Source organism: Hylobates moloch, unplaced genomic scaffold (genome assembly GCF_009828535.3).
Source record: "Hylobates moloch isolate HMO894 unplaced genomic scaffold, HMol_V3 SCAFFOLD_17, whole genome shotgun sequence".
NCBI lineage: Eukaryota > Metazoa > Chordata > Mammalia > Primates > Hylobatidae > Hylobates > Hylobates moloch.
The window spans coordinates 70,122,576-70,142,157 of NW_026652292.1; the positions used below are offsets into that span (position 1 = coordinate 70,122,576).

The 19,582-nt window shown below is 38.1% G+C and overlaps 1 protein-coding gene across 2 annotated transcripts in view; it reads right to left on the reverse strand.

The window, feature by feature from the left end:
• Window positions 1–2,244: 2,244 nt before the first annotated feature.
• The window catches only part of CC2D2A (coiled-coil and C2 domain containing 2A), a 135,814-nt gene continuing 118,476 nt past the window's right edge, over window positions 2,245–19,582 (reverse strand). For both annotated transcript variants that reach the window (XM_032753791.2, XM_032135876.2), the window contains 7 exons: window positions 17,600–17,689; window positions 15,908–16,021; window positions 14,158–14,292; window positions 7,591–7,713; window positions 6,334–6,392; window positions 4,102–4,279; window positions 2,245–2,562 (listed from right to left, as the gene is read on the reverse strand). In XM_032753791.2, the coding sequence (XP_032609682.1) occupies window positions 2,374–2,562; window positions 4,102–4,279; window positions 6,334–6,392; window positions 7,591–7,713; window positions 14,158–14,292; window positions 15,908–16,021; window positions 17,600–17,689 (888 nt within the window). In that variant the 3' untranslated portion in view covers window positions 2,245–2,373. The remainder of the gene's footprint in view (window positions 2,563–4,101; window positions 4,280–6,333; window positions 6,393–7,590; window positions 7,714–14,157; window positions 14,293–15,907; window positions 16,022–17,599; window positions 17,690–19,582) is intronic.

A 19,582-nucleotide genomic window follows, 5' to 3' on the forward strand; every position in this document is an offset into this window, starting at 1 on the left:
ACTAGAAATAGCATTTGACCCAGTCATCCCATTACTGGGTATATACCCAAAGGAGTATAAATCATGCTGCTATAAAGACACATGCACACGTATGTTTATTGCGGCACTATTCACAATAGCAAAGACTTGGAACCAACCCAAATGTCCAACAATGATAGACTGGATTAAGAAAATGTGGCACATATACACCATGGAATACTATGCGGCCATAAAAAATGATGAGTTCATGTCCTTTGTAGGGACATGGATGAAACTGGAAACTATCATTCTCAGTAAACTATCGCAAGGACAAAAAACCAAACACCGCATGTTCTCACTCATAGGTGGGAATTGAACAATGAGAACACAGGGACACAGGAAGGGGAACATCACACTCTGGTGACTGTTGTGGGGTGGGGGGAGGGGGGAGGGACAGCATTAGGAGATACACCTAATGCTAAATGATGAGTTAATGGGTGCAGCACACCAACATGGCACATGGATACATATGTAACAAACCTGCACATTGTTCACATGTACCCTAAAACTTTAAGTATAATAATAATAATAAAAAATACATTTTGTATGGCTATAGTTGCCATAGATAGTGATTCCTCTGATGGATCAGGGCAAAGTAAATTGAAAATATTCTGGAAAGGATTCAATTAGAAGGATTCACTATTCTAGGTGCCATTAAGAATATTCGTGATTCATTGGAGGAGGTCGGAATATCAACATTAACAAGAGTGTGGATGAAGTTGATTCCAACTCTTAATGGATGTCTTTGTAGGGTTCCAGACTTTAGTGGAGGAAGTCACTGCAGATGTGGTGGAAATAGAACCAGAATTAGAAATAAAGCCTGAAGATGTGACTGAATTGCTGCAACCTCATGATAAAACTTGAATGGATATAGAGTTGCTTCTTACGGATGAGCAAAGAATATTTGTTTCTTGGTCGGGCACGGTCGCTCACTCTTGTAATCCCAGCACTTTGGGAGGCTGAGGCAGGAAGATTGCTTGTGTCCAGGAGCTCAAGACCAGCCTAGACAACATAGTGAGACCCTGTCTCTACAAAAAAATGAAACATTAGCTGGGTGTGGTGGCGTGTACCTGTAGTCCCAGCTACTTGAGAGACTGAGGTGTGAGGATTGCTTGAGCCTAGGAGGCTGAGGCTGCAGTGAACCATAATCACACCACTGCACTCTGCCTGGACGACAGAGCAAGACTCTGTCTCAAAAAAGTTTTTTGAGATGGACTCTACTCCTGGTGAAGATGCTGTGAACATTTTTCAAATGACAACAAAGGATTTAGAATATTACATAAACTTAATTGATAAAGCAGTGGCAGAGTTTGAGAAGATTGACTCCAGTGAATCTTCTGTGGGTAAGATGCCATCAACATTTTGTGCCACAGAGAAATCTTTCATGAAAGGAGGAGTCAGTCAGTGCAACAAACTTCATTGTTGTCTTATTTTAAGAAATTCTCACAGCCACCCCAACCATCAGCAACCACCAGTTGCTAATCAGCCAGCAACATCGAGGCAAGACCCTCCATCAGCAAAAAATTACAACTTACTGCAGGCTCAGATGATCATTAGCACTTTTGAACAATAAAGTATTTTTAAATTACGGTATGTACATTTTTGAGATAATGCTTTTGCACGCTTAATACACTATAATACAGTATAAACATAACTTTGCACTGGGAAACCAAAAAAGTTGGTGTGACTCATTTTATTGCAATATTCACTTTATTGCAGTGGTCTGGAACCAAGTGCACAGTATCTCCGAGGTATGCCTGTACATGCAAACCTATGGAAGATGAAGTAATCTTGCAGTCTTGGATATTTATTTGTTTTGTTTATTTGGAGAGAGGAGGAGGAGTAGCAATCAAAACTGGTAAACATTCAGTTCAGGCAAAGTGTCTTAGTGTTGTCTAAAGATAAAGGAAGAATCATTTGATGGAATATAAATAACTGACTACTGCTTTTTATTTCAACTAACATTTGAATTAAACACGACAAAGGAGGAAGAACTCTAAAGGCTCTAATGATGCTCTCTTTAAAGCTTTACCTTGCTCTAAGGTAAAACTCGTTAAGTTTCTCTCACTTTCCTTCCATTGCTGTTAATATTTGCCCAAGCAAAAGGTAAGTAAGTGCAAAGGAATAGAGACAGGAAGCTCATAATGTATCCTACTGTGAGTAGTCTCAATTGAATTTCAGAGTCAAGTAGCAGAGACAAGGCAGACTGCTAAATAGAACACTTTGCACAGTTTGAAAACAGTTGATAATTTTATTATTTGCCAATAATATGTTCTGATGTGATGCATATAATTTAAAATTTTCTCATATCTTAAGTGTAGTTTTTACATGATACAAAAAGTACAGTGAAAAAAATTACCTGTTGCGTATAAGAGAGGCAACATAGATCCAAACAGAAAAAACATTTTTGGGGTATGGGTGTATGTATACAGCTAAAGCAAATTCAACGTTAGGAACATCAATATTATGTACTCCAGTACTATACACAGCATCAATTAAAGGCTTCACTTCAGAATAAGGCATGTGAAGAGGAAATCCAGAGAACTGAAGGGAAAAAACATTTGTAGTCATTAGTGAAGTTTGAAGATTTAATACATTTTTTCCTACATAAATATATGCAATTAATATAATAAGTCTTCTGCATCTCAGTTATTTGCTTGTGTTTTTCTACTCAGCTATTTATTAGCAATACAGAAAATGGAGAGTTGCTTAATATCCATTTTGTTTTCCTTGCTAGCATATAGGTGTATACGCCACCTGTTAGTCACCCCATCACTGTTCTCTCTTTTTGAAAGTACCTAGTACGCATAGTAACCATTTTAATTCCAGAGACATAGGTTAAACTAACAAATACATTTCTTTTTTCTTTTTTTCTTTTTTTTTTTTTTTGAGACAGGTCTCACTGTTGTCCATGCTAGAGTGCAGTGGCATGATCATGGCTCACTGCAGCCTCGGCCTCCTGCTGGGCTCAAATGGTCCCCCCACTTTAGCCTCCTGAGTAGCTGGGACTGCAGGCAAGTGCCACCATCCTGGCTACTTTTTGTATTTTGTGTAGAGATGGAGTTTTGTCATGCTGCCAAGGCTGGTCTTGAACTCCAGGGCTCAAGCGATCCGCTGCCTCAGCCTCCCAAAGTGCTGGGGTTACAGCTGTGAGCCATGGCACCCTACAATAATTTTCGTCCCCTTGGCTACAATGATTGATCCACGGGGATGGGCAAGTGATCAAAGGGAGTCTCAGAGGGAATCTCGGGAAACTTTTTAGGAATAATGGCACATGATGTTCTCCTGCTTTGGGTAGTATGTGCGCAGATGTGAATTCTGTAAGTGTTCCAGCATTTGCTTCCATGAGGAAACCCAGTCTCAGGATGATGCCATCATACGGAAGAGGAGGGCAGAATGGGAGGACTTGAAGAAGAGTGGGACAGCCCTGATAGCTACCCTCTAAGCTTTACTTAAGCCAGTAGATTCTCTATTGCTCAAGCCTGTTTTGAGTTTTCGGACACTTGAGCTGAAAATATCCTGGCTGAGAACCTGCCTTATAAGTTAAAGGATAAATTTTACTCAGTGAGTGATCTAATTTGACCTTCACACTGTTTAGCTAATAAGGCTTACTGTTCAGTTTTAGTTATTAGCCTGCTTTCTAGGTTTTATTATCCAGCTATAGCATGTGAACACAGCAGCAGGCAGTAGAGAGGGTATATCGTCTATTAATAACCACCTTTCTTAGCAATGAAAAGCAATCAGTATAAAACCATATCCTTAAAAAAAAACTGCTCTAGAGTGTTTTGATCCTTATGCACTGTTGTGTCTAACATGATTTAGCCAGATGTTTTCATTTTATTTGATTCGTAAATGTATTTCATAAAAGGTATTTTTCATGGGATACTTATATGAAAAATGGTGGTATTTTGCTATTTCGTGATTATTGAGGTTTAAAACTTATGATCACAGTTTTTAGTTTATGCTGCTTTAAATATGTACTTCTGGGAGGAACTTGGGTCTTTTGATTCCAGAAACCTATTATTGGCTAATTTCCAATTTGAAACAAATCCACAGTCAGTTTAGGATCCATTTGTAACTTACCCTGTAGTCTCCCAGCTGTTTTAGCAGTTCTGCTCTGTGGTCATCTTCTACATCTTCTCCTTGACTTTTTTCTAACAGAGGCAAGAAGTGACGCAGAGTAGAGGTACAATACCTATTCCACCGAGTCAGATGGCGTGGCCTCCAGTCCATGATTTTTTCTTTTAGTATTTTTTCAATCCTGGTCACAAAACATAAATTCCATTTTTTGGTGACTCACTTTTCCCTTGTTAAAAAATGTATGTAATATGTAGTGGGGATTCAGATGATTGTATAACTATATTTTTGTTGATGGAGTTGTGATTATCCAGGCATAGTTAATGTCTAATAATGAGCTACTCTCTGGGGATTCAAAATTAACATGCAGTCCTGTCCTTAAGGGTTGTATATGAGTTGAGATGGGAAATAGTCCTGCAAATAGAAAGTATGTGTATCCTAAGAGCTATAACAGATGCTTGAAATGTAACACAGAAGAGGGAGTACTGAATGACTTGGGGATAGCTAAATTCAATACGTGCAGCAAAAGTTTATTATTATTAATTTTTTTTTAAAGGCAGGATCTTGCTCTGTTGCCCAGGCTGGATTGAAGTGGTACAATCACAGCTCACTGCAGTCTCAACTCTCGGGCTCAAGTGATCCTCCCACCTCAGACTCGTTGGTAGCTGGGACCACAGGTGCATGCCATTATGCCTGGCTAATTTTTTTTCTTTTTTGTGGAGACAAGGTCTTGCTGTGTTGCCCAGGCTGGTCTCAAATTCTTGGGCTCAAGTGATCTGCCTTCCTTGGCCTCCCAAAGTGTTGAGATTACAAGTGTGAGCCACTGCGCTTGGCCATGAAATGTTTTTTTGAAATGTTATGACTATACTCATTGGTAGTATATATACAGACAGATGACTTAGACACAGGCATAAGAAGTAGGGCTTATGTTGAAAGCCTCATATTTGTGGGGCTCTTAGTGCCTCGTGATTTATTCACATCATGAATAGTGAATTCTATTCATGATGATGAATTTTTTTCTAAATTGCCTTAAAACTGCCTTTAAAATACCAACATCATTGAAACTATTTGTGATAAGTACAGGTATTGGGTTCATAGGGTATGAAGTTTAAGCATGGAATGAAGGAAAATAGCTACTATTTATTGAGCCATTATTTACCAGATACTGCGCTAAGTGCTTTTTGTAGATTTTTATTTAATCTCAATAATAACCTTATGAGGTAGGGGATATTGTCCTGATTTTACAGATGAGGGGACAGTTTGAGGCAGGATAAGTGATTTGACTAAGGCAAAGGAGCTGGGATTCAAATTGAAACCCTGCTGATTCTAAAGTCTCTTGTACATTCCCTAACTAAATGCATGGGTTTAGAGACCTAGCTAGCTTCTCATTGTTCAATAGTCATAGGGATCATTTCTTTTTTGGCACTTAACACATCTTTGTTTTGGGTTTCAAGATAGTCTGCGCAAGAAAGTGTGGACGAATTGTCAGGCATTTTAATATTGGAGAAATAAATGACTTGGGTCCAATCTATAGCATGTTGAAGCTATCAGAAAAAAACAAAAAGGTTGTTTGGAGATTAGTTCTAGTTGGGAATCTTGAATAACGCATTATGGAGAAATTGAGAGTAAATGAGTGTAAACCGATATTTTCTAGTAATAATGCCTCAAGAGGGGTCACACAGCTTAATACAGTAGAAACAGTACACATGCCTTGAAATCAGAAAGGTTGGGCTGGGCTCAGAAGCCCCCTTTAACACTTAACAAGTATGTGGACGTCTCTGAGCCTCAGTTTTCACATTGTGAAACCAGGAGAGTAAGTTCTATTTTTACAGGGTTATGAGAATTACAGAGACTCATATAGGCTCTTACTGATCTTCTCCATGTGTTAGGTCCATAAACTAGCTGCAGTTCAATAGGACAAAAGAGGTATATTTAAGCTGGTAATTATGATGTGCCTCAACACCTACAACATGATGTTAAACACCAATCCAAGGTGAAGTCCCTGTAGAAGTACGTATTACTGGTGTTCCACTCTGGTTGGTTCCACAGGATGCTGATGCTAAAGGCTCCTTTTGAGCCATGGGATTTAGAGATCACATCTGTATTTGGAATCTATACACATGAATTAAAGTTAAGTTGCCTAAATTGTTTCACATTCATCCAGGCTGACAGTGGTTTAAAGTTTGGTATTATACTCCTAGTGACAGATTACATGTGGATTTATGGATGTTATGTTACCTGTCTTGTAGCTCAGCTGCAGCTGCTTTGTCTGAGCACTGGTAAATTAGCTCTTCAGGCTATAGAAGAAAAAAATAGTTCAGAAAGTATAAAAATCACCTACAGTTAATTTGAACATCCTTTTAAAAATCTTAAAAATCATTGAAGTCTCAGACATCAAGATATAGAAAATAATATAATGCATGCTGATGTACCCATGACCCACCATAAGTAAAACATCATAATATAGTTCTTTCTCAATTTCATTTTTCTTCTCTCTTACCACAGAAGTAACCATGAGCTGAATTTGTTTTAGCACCCCTTCATTCAATAAGTACTGATTGCCTGCTGTGTGCTAGGCACTTTTGTAGGTGAGAGGGATAGGGATTTGGCTATAAATAAAAATTCCTGTCTTCATTAACACAATGTGTTTATGATTTTATTACAGATATAGGTACCCCTAAACAACATTTTATTGTTATGCATGTTTTCTAAACTTTACATAATTGTTTTATGAACATGCAACTTGTACTTTCTCCCTTAACTTTAGTGGCAGCAACAAACATATTTTTAGAGGGCTTACTAAGATTCATTACTGCTGATTGTTCTAACTACTGTAAAATATTCCATCGTGTTACATAATTTTTCTCTTCTGTCATTCCAACTCGTATGCTATTTCAAGCAATTCTCCTATTAAAAATCTTGTATATATCACCTTATACACATATGGGAGAATTTCTCTAGGGTAATGTTCTTCAAAGCTTTTTCTGAAAGGTAGATCCAGAGTATAAAATACATTTCATTACAAACCTAGTACACACATACATATATCTATCAAATGAAACAAAACTTTGAGTAAACTGCTTATGCTTACTACTTAACAATCTGCTACTGGTCAGGACCCTGTAAGTTAATTTTATGAGCCCCTAGTGGATCATACCCTGCAGTTTAACTTGATGTTTCATTAAAAGTTATGAAATCTATTTAGTGAATTGAGATGAGCATTTAAAAAATTTAGATAGAATACATTTTGTGGGACTTTTTATGTCATGAAACTTTTTATATCAACACTTTCTTCCACATGCGTAAGATGTGTATACTGGTCCTTTCACATATATGTAAACATATATATCTGTTTCTTGTTGTGAGTTGAGCTCAGATGCGTTTGATAAACAAATACTGTTCTAGACTACCCAGAAGTAAAAAATATCTTGTAACCCAGTATAATTTCCTATCTTTCACTTTGTCTACATTTAATTGTTAATAAAAGATTTATACCTGAACACTGGAAAGGCCAGGATATGGAAGGCTTCTTGAAAAGAAAGATTTCCATAGCTTGGGCCTGGTGACATCAAAATTTATCCTTAGTGGAGAATCATATCGTTGAATATTAAACCAAATCTAAGAAAGACAAGACTACATTAGCATATATGTTAGCATATATACATGCACATGTATGTGTGCATGGATGTATGTGTGGCATAGAGGCAGCAGAGAGACAGCAACTGTTCATACAGGCCGCATACTTTTCGTCATTTTTTGATTATAAAAATTGTATTTTACAATCAGTGGCATCATACAGTTGTCATTGGCCATTTTTTCACATTTTTAATCTGAAGTTGGGGGTGCACCTTAGTGTTGACTGTAGATTTGATAAAAAGTGAGGTTTTTTTTTTTTACAAAAGCCAAGGCCACTTCTTTCTTAGGCTAGTCTTTCCTGACCCTTCTCTTCCCAGCCTCCTAATTGAATTGAGTGTCCATTCATCTCTGCATCCATAGCAACGTGCATTCTCTGAGATAGCCCTTGTGTTGGTGAGGCAGCGTAGCATGTTGATTCTGGAACCAGACCACTTGTGTTTTAATTTTGGCTCCAACATTTACTATTTGTGTGACCTTGGGTGATTTATGTAACTTCTGTATGCCTCGGTTTCCTCTGTATAACAGTGGGATAATACATAGTATCTACCTCAAGGTTGAGTTGATTCAGTGAGTTAATCTGTACCTCTTCGAAAAATGCCTGGTATGTAGTAAGTGCTCAATAATTCTTAGCTATTTTAAAATTATTATTAGTTAGCATTGTTTATAATTGCCTGTCTATTCGTGTCCACACTAGGCTGTTAGACTTTTGTCCTGAGGACATTAACTATGTGCCTTATTTACCATTGTATCTTTAGCACCTAGCATAGCTCCTGGCATACAGTAGTCATACTGAGTAAATATGTACATGAATTTGTCCATTCAGTATATTTAATCAGCTACCTACCTATGTTGAGGCTCAGTTCTAATTACTGGGGATAAAGCAGTGAATGAAACAGATTTTCTACCCTCACAGAGTATCTAATAAGAAAAGATAGCAAACAAATAAGTAAACAGTCAGGCACCGAGGCTCACACTCATAATCCCAGCAGTTTGGGAGGCCAAAGTGGGAGGATCACTTGAAGCCAGGTGTTCAAGACCAGTCTGGACAACATAGTGAGACCCCCATCTCTAAAAAAAAAAAATTTTTTTTTTTTTTCTGTTTAAGAAGTAGCCAGGTGTGGTGGTGTGTTCCTATAGCCCTAGATGCTTGAGAGGCTGAGGTGGGAGGATTGCTTGAGCCCAGGATTTCAAGGCTCCAGTGAACTGTGGTCACACCACTGCACTCCAGCCTGGATGACAGAGCAAGATCCTGTCTAAAGCAACAAAAACAACAAAAACCAAGTAAACACAAGGGATATCAGATGATGTTGCATGATGTGGTAAATTGTATCATTAGCCCCAATTCTGCACTCCTTTCTATATGCATACCTTTTCTCATGTTACTTTGCAGTTCCTCCCACTAAAAGAGAAAAAATACACTTCTGCATTCCTTGACTTTTGGCCAATAGACTGGGACAAAAGTCAGTGTATGGCTTCTGAGTCTACGCTTAAGAGGCTTTGTGTGTTTCTGCTTGTCCTTTTGTGCCTCTGCCATTGTCATTGCACTGCATCCCAGAATAAACACACCTGAAGCTGAGCTCTCCCAGTTGACCTACAGATCTACTGTGAGAAGCAGAGCTTGTCTTGCTACCACAACTTGCAGCAGAGTTGCCCAGCCTCAATTAGCAGAACCTCCCTAGCTGACTCAGATCCCTGAGAATAAATGTTTGAAGCCATTTAGTTTGGGGGTGGGTTTTTACTGTCTTTATTGTGGCAGTAGTTAATTGTGCAAGGGCTGTGGAGAAAACAAAAATGGAACATTTTAAGGCAGGCAGGGAAGTTCGAACTGGAAAAATCACTTTTCATCAGAAATGCAAGAAGTGAGGGAGAAATCTATGACGATAGCCAGTAAGGGGGCAGTGGTCATTTATGCCTAGGAAACAGCAAATGTAAAGTGTGCTTTGTTATCTTTGAGGAACAGCAAGGAATATGAAGTAGTTTTAAAGAATGATCAAGCTGGAGAGAGCAAGTAAGAGATGACATTATCAGAGGAAGGGGGAGAGTGGTGGGTAGGGTGGGTATCAGATTATGGAGGCCCCGTAGGCCATTTTGAAGATTTAGGCTTTGACTCTCAAGTGAGATAGGAAGTCACTGAAGTATTTGGGTAGAGGAGTGACAATTTGCCTTTTATTTTAACAGGAATTTTCTTTGCTGTTTTGAGACTAGACAAAAGAAGGTAGGGTCAAATGGTGAAACCTTCAGTTAGGACACTTATTTTGAAAAATCTAGGTGAGAGCTACAGTGACTTGAACGAACATGCTAGTAGTAAAAGTGGAGAGATGTGGTTGGACGCTGGGTATACTGTGAAGGTAGAACCAGTAGGATTTGGTTTGGATGTAGGAGAGAGAGGAATCAAAGATGACTCCAAGGATTTTGGCCAAAAAACCGACTGATGGAATTGACATTTATTGACACAGGAAAGACTGCAAAGGGGAATCAGGAGTTTGGGCATCTTAAGTTTGAGATATCTCTCTGACATCCAAATGAGGATGTTGAGTAGGTGATTGGATATTTGAGTCTGAAGTTCTGGGGAGCTAGGTGAGCTGGAGATATAAACTTAGGAATCATCGGCATATATATGGTGTTCCCTGGGAGGAAGTATAGGTAGAAAAGAGGTTTGATGAACTTTGAGGATCTGTAATGTTTCAAATTTGGAGAATACAGAAAAAGTAGCAAAGGATATAGAGAAGTAGAAGCCAAAAAGGTAGGAGGCCTTGACGTGGAATCCAAATCAGAAAATTGGCTTAAGACATGATCTTTAAGAACTATAATTTGGCTATAGAATAGGGAATGTTCAGGAAAGTAATGGGAAATTGCACTGCATACATAGGGCTTTGAAATCCAAGGTGGAAAGTTTACTCTTAAATCTGTATGCAGTAGAGTGTCCCTAGTACTTTCTGAGCCAGAAAGTGATGAAAGCTTAATCAGGTATCCGTGTATCAAAAAGTGAACTCAATTGGGGATCCTATTTAGTTAGTCATTTATAGAAATGTAGGGCAAAACAATAATGGCATGACCTGGGAAATAGCAAAGATAGTGTCTATATGACTTGGCCTCTATAATTAGGATTGAAGTAGAATGAAGTAAGGGAGAGGGAAAATCAAGAATAATTCGAGAGTTTGAATCAGGATAAGTGATATCCATAGAAATAGGAAGCCAGGAGGGGGAGCTGGTTTTGGGGAAAATGATTTGAGTTTTGCATGTGCTGTGTGAGATTTTGATAAGGCACCTGGGTGTCTGGCAAACAGTTGAAAATTCAAGACAAAGGTTCTGGGGCTGGTTACAGATTTATGACTTCTCTACCAGGATAAACTAGATAGAGCCACAATTAATAATAATAGGTGTGGTCCTAGAAGAATCTAAATATAGAATCTTGAGGAACTTCTATTTTTAAGGGGTGGGAAGAAGAGCCAGTGAAAGAAACATAAGAAACAACTGCAGGGTAATGAAGAGCAAACCGTCCTTTATCAGTAAACTACAAAGGGGGAAAGTGTTTTTTCATGAAGAACATTAGTTGTGATTTTTATGTTAAATGACAGAAAAGGAGAGGAGTGAAAATGGGAAGCAGCCATTGGATTTATTTATTCATTAGCAAGACAATGGTGCTACTCAGTTTAATTTCTGCAGTATGGTCAGGAAGGAAGAGCTAGATTACAGTAGGTTAAGGTCTGAGTGTGCTTATAAAGTGAAAGCAAGAGATATAACTAGTATTTTAGTATTTGAAGAACTTGGGGAGGAAAGGAAAGAAAGGCAATGTAGTTTTGGGTGTATAGCCAGGTTGAGAAAAGGGTATTTTAGAATTGTTGGACTCCTTAGCGTATCAATAGATAGAGAAGGAGAGAGAAAAAGTAGAGGAGCTAGTTGGATGGAATAGTGGAGCATGGAATGGGAATGGAAACAAGCACAGTGAAAAGGGAAGAGACTTATTCCTTGGAAAAGAAATGACAGGAGGAGAAAGACTGACATCCAAAGTAGTTGTGTGGTGGAGTAGAAGGCAGTTGAGGTTTCACAGTGCCAGGCCAACAAAGCCAGGAGGAGGTCCTCTGCTGAGTGGCCAAGGCTTACAGCAGGTTTAGAAGAGCTACAATGGGGGATGCACAACATCATAAGCTATTATTACCCATCTCAGAGAAGAGGAGAAAAGAACTTTCTTTCTCACAAAACCTTAGCTTTATGAGAATTAGTCAAACATATAGTAATTGTTTAGAGAGCTGGTAATAATTTTGACAGATAACAGAGTTATTTGAAGGCTTTTTCAGTGCCTGTTAACCCTGCTTGATTACTAATGACCTTAAAATGATCCTCTAAATGTAGATGAGGCTTAGCAGATCACTTTTGATTATAATGACTTTAATTAATAATTAACATGAGAACGGTGTTCCACAGTGCTCTTTACATTTGTAATAGTGCTGTAGTTGCTATTTGCTGAACACATGAAGGACAGATATTTTGCTGGGTGCTTGGCATATATTATCTCTAATTTTAGCAGTAATGCTTAAAAAAATAGGCTGATGGGGCCGGGCATGGTGGCTCACACCTGTAATCCCAGCACTTTGGGAGGCTGAGGTGGGCAGATCACCTGAGTTCGGGAGCTCAAGACTAGCCTGACCAACATGGAGAAACCCTGTCTCTACTAAAAATACAAAATTAGCTGGATGTGGTGGTGCATGCCTGTAATCCCAGCTACTCAGAAGGCTGAGGCAGGAGAATTGCTTGAACCTGAGAGATGGAGGTTGTGGTGAGCCGAGATTGCTCCGTTGCACTCCAGCCTGGGCAGCAAGAGTGAAACTCCGTCTCAAAAAAAAAAAAAAAAATAGACTGATGGTCTTCAGAGAAGGGTGCATACCCCAGGAGGATGGGAAGAAAAAAATAGATTTTCTAATTATTTCTTTTTATGTTTAAAGTAGTTTTTGGTATATTGATACAAAAATATATATAATTCATAAAAATATGCATGTTGGGGATGCATGTGCAAACGGTTTTTATAGACAGAAGCACATAAAAACAATCATTCAATAATTTGCTGGGTGTGGTGGCTCGTGCCTGTAATCCCAGCACTTTGGGAGGCTAAGGCAGGTGGATCACTTGAGGCCAGGAGTTCAAGATGAGCCTGGTCAACATGGTGAGACCTCATCTCTTACTAAATTAGCCAGGCAAGGTGGCACGTGCCTGTGGTCCCAGCTACTCGGGAGGCTGAGGTAGGAGAATCGCTTGAACGCAGGATGTGGAGATTGCAGTGAGCTGAGATGGCACCACTGGACTCCAGCCTAGGCGACAGAGCAAAACTGTCTCAAAAGAAAAATAATAATAATTTAAAAAATAAAGAGTTGTTACTCTGTTAGGTGCTTAACATTAATTATCTCATTCACTTCTCACAACTACTCTATAAAGTAGTGACTTTACATTTCTAAAGTAATGACTTTACTATTACCTCCATTTTACCAACGAAGAAGCTGAAGCTGTGAGAGATTGACTTTCCCAAGCCCACACAACCAGTAAATGATAAAATTGGAGTTTAAACTGAGGCAGTCTGATCGCATAACTCATTTTTCTTTGAGATGAAGTCTTGCTCTGTTGCCCAGGATGGAATGCAGTGGCTCCATCTCAGCTCATTGCAACCTCCACCTCCTGGGTTCAAGCAAGTCTCCTGCCTCAGCCTCCCAAGTAGCTGAGATTGCAATGCCCAGCTAATTTTTGTATTTTCAGTAGAGACGGGGTTTCACCATGTTGGCCAGGCTGGTCTCGAACTCCTAACCTTAGGTGATCCACCCGCCTCGGCCTCCCAAAGTGCTGGGATTACAGGCATGAGCCACAGCGCCCAGCTCTGTAACTTATATTTTTAACCACTACTTTATTTAGTACCCTTCACAATAAAATCACGTAGCCCTTAAAACTGGCGCAACTAGAATTACCTGGGGCTGTTGCAGGCCAGGTGAGACCTGGGAATTTCCCTTGAAAAAAGAAAGAGAGAAAGAGACAGAGAAACCCAATCTGCTCAGGTGACAAATTTGCCTCAGTTCTTAAAACACTACGAATTAGAAATTGTAAACTCTGTTTTGGATGAGAAGACTAAGGGCAGACCCAGGACACAAACTCAGGTCCTCTGAATCTAAATCCTGTATTCCTTTGTTATTCTGCTTTGTCATTCTGCTTCTTGGGCAGATCAGGTGACTAAGTGAACCAAAAGTTTTATTGAGCACAGTTCCGCCACTGTGCTTGACACTGCATTTCTTTAACTGGTATATATATATATATGTGTGTGTGTATATATATATATATTCATTTATATAAATATTTTGGTTTCATAAAATATTATTTAAATCAATAGGTCAGTTATTTAAAAGAAACAACAGCTAACCATATTTAAGAAGAAATGTTAATACTTACATTATCAGGACCTATTAAACAGCCCACATTTTTCAAGGGACAGAATGTATCAAATTGTCCATAAAAATGTCCACTGCAGGGATTCCATATTAAATAATGACCTTGCTCCCAAGTTAGCACATAGGCAGTTGGACCCTGAAAGAAAATGGCCATTAAAACTAGTTTTCAACTATTTATGCAATGAAGGCCAATAGTAGTTTGCACAGACAATTCATTATTTTACTTGGACCCCTAATTTCTGAAATTTCATGGTTAATGGTGAAAACTACTTTGAAGTTCTAGGTTATGCTGAATTTAAAAAGTAAAGTTGAATGCTTAGTTTTGCAAAATTCTTGCATCTGATACTAGTACAATGACCAAAAAAGGACAGTCATCATCTTACTCAACCAATATATCTTAAGATTGGCTGAAGAACTATTATTAGTGGAAATAAGCAGTCACTGGCGTTTTCTTCTTAGAGTCAGTAAGACTGCCATTTAAGTCTATAGAAGGCTGATTATGTCTGAATAGAAATATTTCTATTTCTAATATAGTAATTTACATTTGATAAACATTTGTAACTATGTAAATGCATAGTAGATTTGGAGGGATATGTACCAAACAGTTAAGAATGACTGTACCTGGGGAGGGGAGTGGAATTGGGGGTTGGGGAAGTAGAAGTCCCTTGTCAAGGTATTCTGGGTCTTCTGACAAGGGACTTCTACTTTTTACACAGAATACTTATGTATTGTTAGATTCTATTTTTACAATGAGAATTAATTTTTTATTATTTATTTAAATTATTATTTATTCATTATTATTATCATTTATTCCCCCTGTATGATTTCACTTGATGCTCACAACAGTTTTCTGGGGAAGGCAGGGCAGAAATTATCCCAGTTTCCTATAAAACCCAGAGTTGTGGAGTGACCTACTTAGTGTCACACAGCTAATGAGGAGTGGGCACAGAACCTTGAACTTCAGCCTCCTAACTTCCAAGCCCAGTGTTCTTTTATTGGGACCAGACTATCTGGGAGATAATGATGGAGAATGAATTTGAATATGAATATGATATTACTTTATTACCTGCCTTGCAGTAACTCATGCTATCGAATTTCCAAGGATTCCTAGAGCCTTGTGGCCTCTTTGGATAAACTGCTCTAATCCATGTGAATTTTCTGAACTTACCTATTTGTATCCCAAATGTAGGGATATTTGTAGTGGGCTAGGGAAAAATTCTTAGTCTCCAATCTAATAAAAATAACAATGTTAATATAAAAATAAAGCTGCTAACGTTCTTTTCATTCCTCCTTATCTGGCTTATTCCCCTTCGCATGCCAGGCTATCAGCAGATACCTATAGAAGCAGTAGGCATGAAAGGAGGGATCTCTAACCTTACCATACACACTCCTTTGGCTCCTCTTCATTGCAAAGCATGAAGACTACCACATCATTAAGGAAATCTGAATTCTTGGGAACATGGCTGGGAAGAGGCCCATACTAAAAGGACAGAGCTAGGTGGGGGCTTTGGATGTTAAAGGGTTCGGGTTTGCCAAAAAATAATCTGAAGTGTTGCATGGGGCCCTGAGGACCACTGAAAACCATTTCATGTCTTGTCACTGGTAGTTCTCTCGCCTGTTATGGCATCTGTGGGCCACTTTCCTAGCAACCCAAAGGATCGTTATGAAAATACGTCCTGTGTATGATCTGGAACACACAACTCAATTAGACAACTAAACTCCTCTGTTAAAGGCAGCCTATGTGGTCTTACCTCAGGAATAGCATTGCCCATCAACAGCCAGGCCTTCTTACCCAGAGACAGAAAGTAATTACACAGTAGTACTGCATGTTCTTCTTCATCCCCTGCCAGAAGATCAAGAAATTGCTGACAAAAAGAAAAAAGAATATGTTGTATGACTCAATGCTTTATTCTGGATTGGTTGTGCAGGATTCTAATATGTCATAGTAGAGATTAGTGCCTTGAAGTGTAAGACCTATAATCTTGCCCCAAATTTTGATACTATGTTGATAATTCATTTTTTTGAAAAACCACTTTTAGTGAACATGGTGTTTTCTCTGACATTGATGATGTGGATTTCTAGAATCAATAGTCACTATGATTGTTGAAGGGCCAGGGAGAAAAATTTCAAAGTTTCGTTTTTATTTTTAATGTATATATAGTTCATGTGCTAAACAATCTTTAAAGCACATTACTTCATTAAACTTATTTAATTCTAGAACAATTTGCATATTTTACAGATGAGCAAGTTGAGGTACAGATTAATAAGGTAACACTTAGGAAGTAGTAAAGCCAGTCTAGCTCTAGAGCAAGGGTCCCCAGCCCCCCAGCTGTGGACTAGTGCCAGTCTGTGGCCTGTTAGGAACTGGGCTGCACAGAAGGAGGTGAGTAGCAGGTGAACAAGCATTACCACGTGAGCTCTGCCTCTTCTCAGATCAGTGGGGGCATTAGATTCTCATAGGAGCGCAAACCCTATTATGAATTGCACATGCAAGGGATCCAGGTCATGCAGCCCTTATGAGAATCTAATGCCTGATGATCTGAGGTGAAACAGTTTCATTCCAAAACCATTCCTGACTCCACCACTAACCAATCCGTGGAAAAATTGTATTCTACAAAACTAGTCCCTGGTGCCAAAAGGGTTGGGGACTGCTGCTGTAGAGTACACAAATTCTACTCTTTCAGTAACTTCTTATAGATGTCTCAAAGTTGTAGAAATTATCTCTCTAAAATTGTCAACATTTATGTTGCCAAAATGTATCGGGGAACAAAAAATTTAAAGTGCACTTAAATTTCTTCAATTTAGGGCTATATTTCAAAGGAAGTTGTATAATGCAATTCAGTTTTATGCAAAAGCAGTACAACATGAGATCCAGAAGTATAATTAATACCTGTGATAATATATGCTTGTTTCATACTACCTATGATCTATTTGAAAGATTATGCAGCATACATAGATTATAAATTTCATGAGGGCAGAGACTATGTTTATTTCACTTATAGCCAGAATTTAGTACAGCATCTGGTATGTGGTAAGTGACCAAGAAGTACATACTGAATAAATAACAATATGCCATGCCTTACAAAGCCCACAAATTAAGGAATATATCACTTCTAATTATAATATAGAATGTAATTTTGGTATTTTTCGTGAACAAAACCAAGAAGTTTTACAGTAATACTGGGAGGGTAAATCAGCATTTAAGACATCTGAAGTGTTACTTTTAAATTTTTTTTGTAATTAATTTTTTGTTAACTTCTGAACTTTGAGAAAATTGAACCAGGAAGAAAAAATACTTCAAAATTTAGTTCATACTACTAAACAGACAGCCAATTAGATTTTCATGGCTAATGAATGTTGCAATTTAAAATTATGCAAGCCAGTTAGCTAATATTTCATTAAGTCAGCTCAAGTTAGTAAATCTCTGAAGAAGAACTACTTACATCAGATGTGCTCCAGAGGTCACAGATACCACCAAATGAGACAGTGTCAGGCAAGAAGGGAATCAAGGACACATATCGAGCCACCAGTTCCTGTATAATCAAAATGAGCTTTACAAAAATAATTTCTAATAAAACAGAATGCTGCATCCCCTACCTCATTTCCTAAATCTCAAATATTACAAACACATGTACAAAATGAAACTAATGCTCACTAGATGCTTACTAAATATTGTATTAATATCATCTCCATCCTCACCAAACATCCTATATGGAAGGTTATTGTAATTACCCATTCTTTACAGATGAAGAAACTGTGTCCCTTTGACAAGTCTTTTTTTAATTTTCTTTCATTTTGCACTACTTTACTTTCTGATATAACAAGACTTTCTAGAATCATCTTGAATTTTCACTTGGCCCAGTCTTGAAAGCAGTCATTTCTCTAAGGAGCCCTGGTTGAGAGGGTAATAGTACTTGGGAACCAAAACAGTGTGAGGTTTCAATGCATTTATACATTGTATAATGTTGAAATCAGGGTAATTGGCATATCCATTACTTTAAACATTTATCATTTCTTTGTGGTGATAATATTCAAAATCCTCTCTTCTAGTTAGTTGGAAATATACTATACATTATTATTAACTGTATTCATCATACTGTGTAATAGAACACCAGAACTCATTCTTCCTAACTGTAACTTTGTACCTGTTGAACATCCTCTCTCCATCTGCGCTCCTGCCTTCCCTCCCCAGCCTCTAGTAAACACTATTCTACTCTCTACTTTGAGATAAACTTTTAGTTTTCACATATGCGTGAGATCATGTTGTGTCTATCTTTCTGTCCTGGCTTATTTCACTTAACATGCCCACCAGCTTCGCCCATGTTGTTGCAAATGACAGAATTTCATTCTGTTTTGTGGTTGATTGGCATTCCATTGTGTATATATACCACATTTTCTTTATTCATTCATCCATAGATGGGTACTTTGCTTGATTCCATATCTTGGCTATTGTGAATAGCACCACAATACACGTGTGAGTGCAGATACTTCTTTGATATACTGATTTCATTCCCTTTGGATATATACCTGGTAATGGGATTGCCAGATCACATTGTAGTTCTGATTTTAATTTGTGAGGACCCTCTATACTGTTTTGCAATATTGGCTGTATTAATTTACATCCCTACCAACTGTGTATAAGAATTCCTCTTTCTTCAGACCCTTGCCAGCATTTGTCATTTTTTATCTTTCTGAAAAGAGCCATTTTAACTGGAGTGAGGTGGTATCTCATGGTTTTGCTTTGCATTTCTCTGATGATTAGTGATGTTGAACATTTTTTCATATGTTTGTTGGACATTTGTATGTCTTGAGAAATATCAATTCAGCTCTTTTGCTAATTTTTAAATCAAACTATTTGGGATTTTCTGCTATTGAGTTGTCTGAGTTCCTTACGTAGTCTAGATTTTAACCCCTTGTTAGACACAGCTTGCAAATACTATCTCCTATTCTGTGTAGGTTGTCTCTTGACTCTCTTGATTGCTTCCTTTGCTGTGCAGAAGCTTTTTATATTGATGTAATGTCATTTGTCTATTTTGGCTTTTGTTGCCTGTGCTTTTGAGGTCTTATTAAAAAAAAATCCTCCCCAGATTTCATGAAGTACTTCCCTTGTATTGTCTTTTAATAGTTTCATAGTTTCAGTTCTTACATTTAATTCATTAATCCTTTCAGAGTTGATTTTTGTATATGGTGAGTGATGGGGGCTCTAGTTTTATTCTTCTGCCTGTGGATATCGTTTTTCCAGCACCATTTATTGACCAGACTGTCCTTTTTCCCAGTGTGTGTTCTTGGTGCCTTAGTCAAAAATCAGTTGGCTGTAAATGCATGGACTTATTTCTGGGTTTGCTTTCCTCTTCCATTGGTCTATGTGGGTTTTTAGACCAGCGCCATGCTGTTTTAGTTACTACAGTAGTATATTTTGAAGTCAG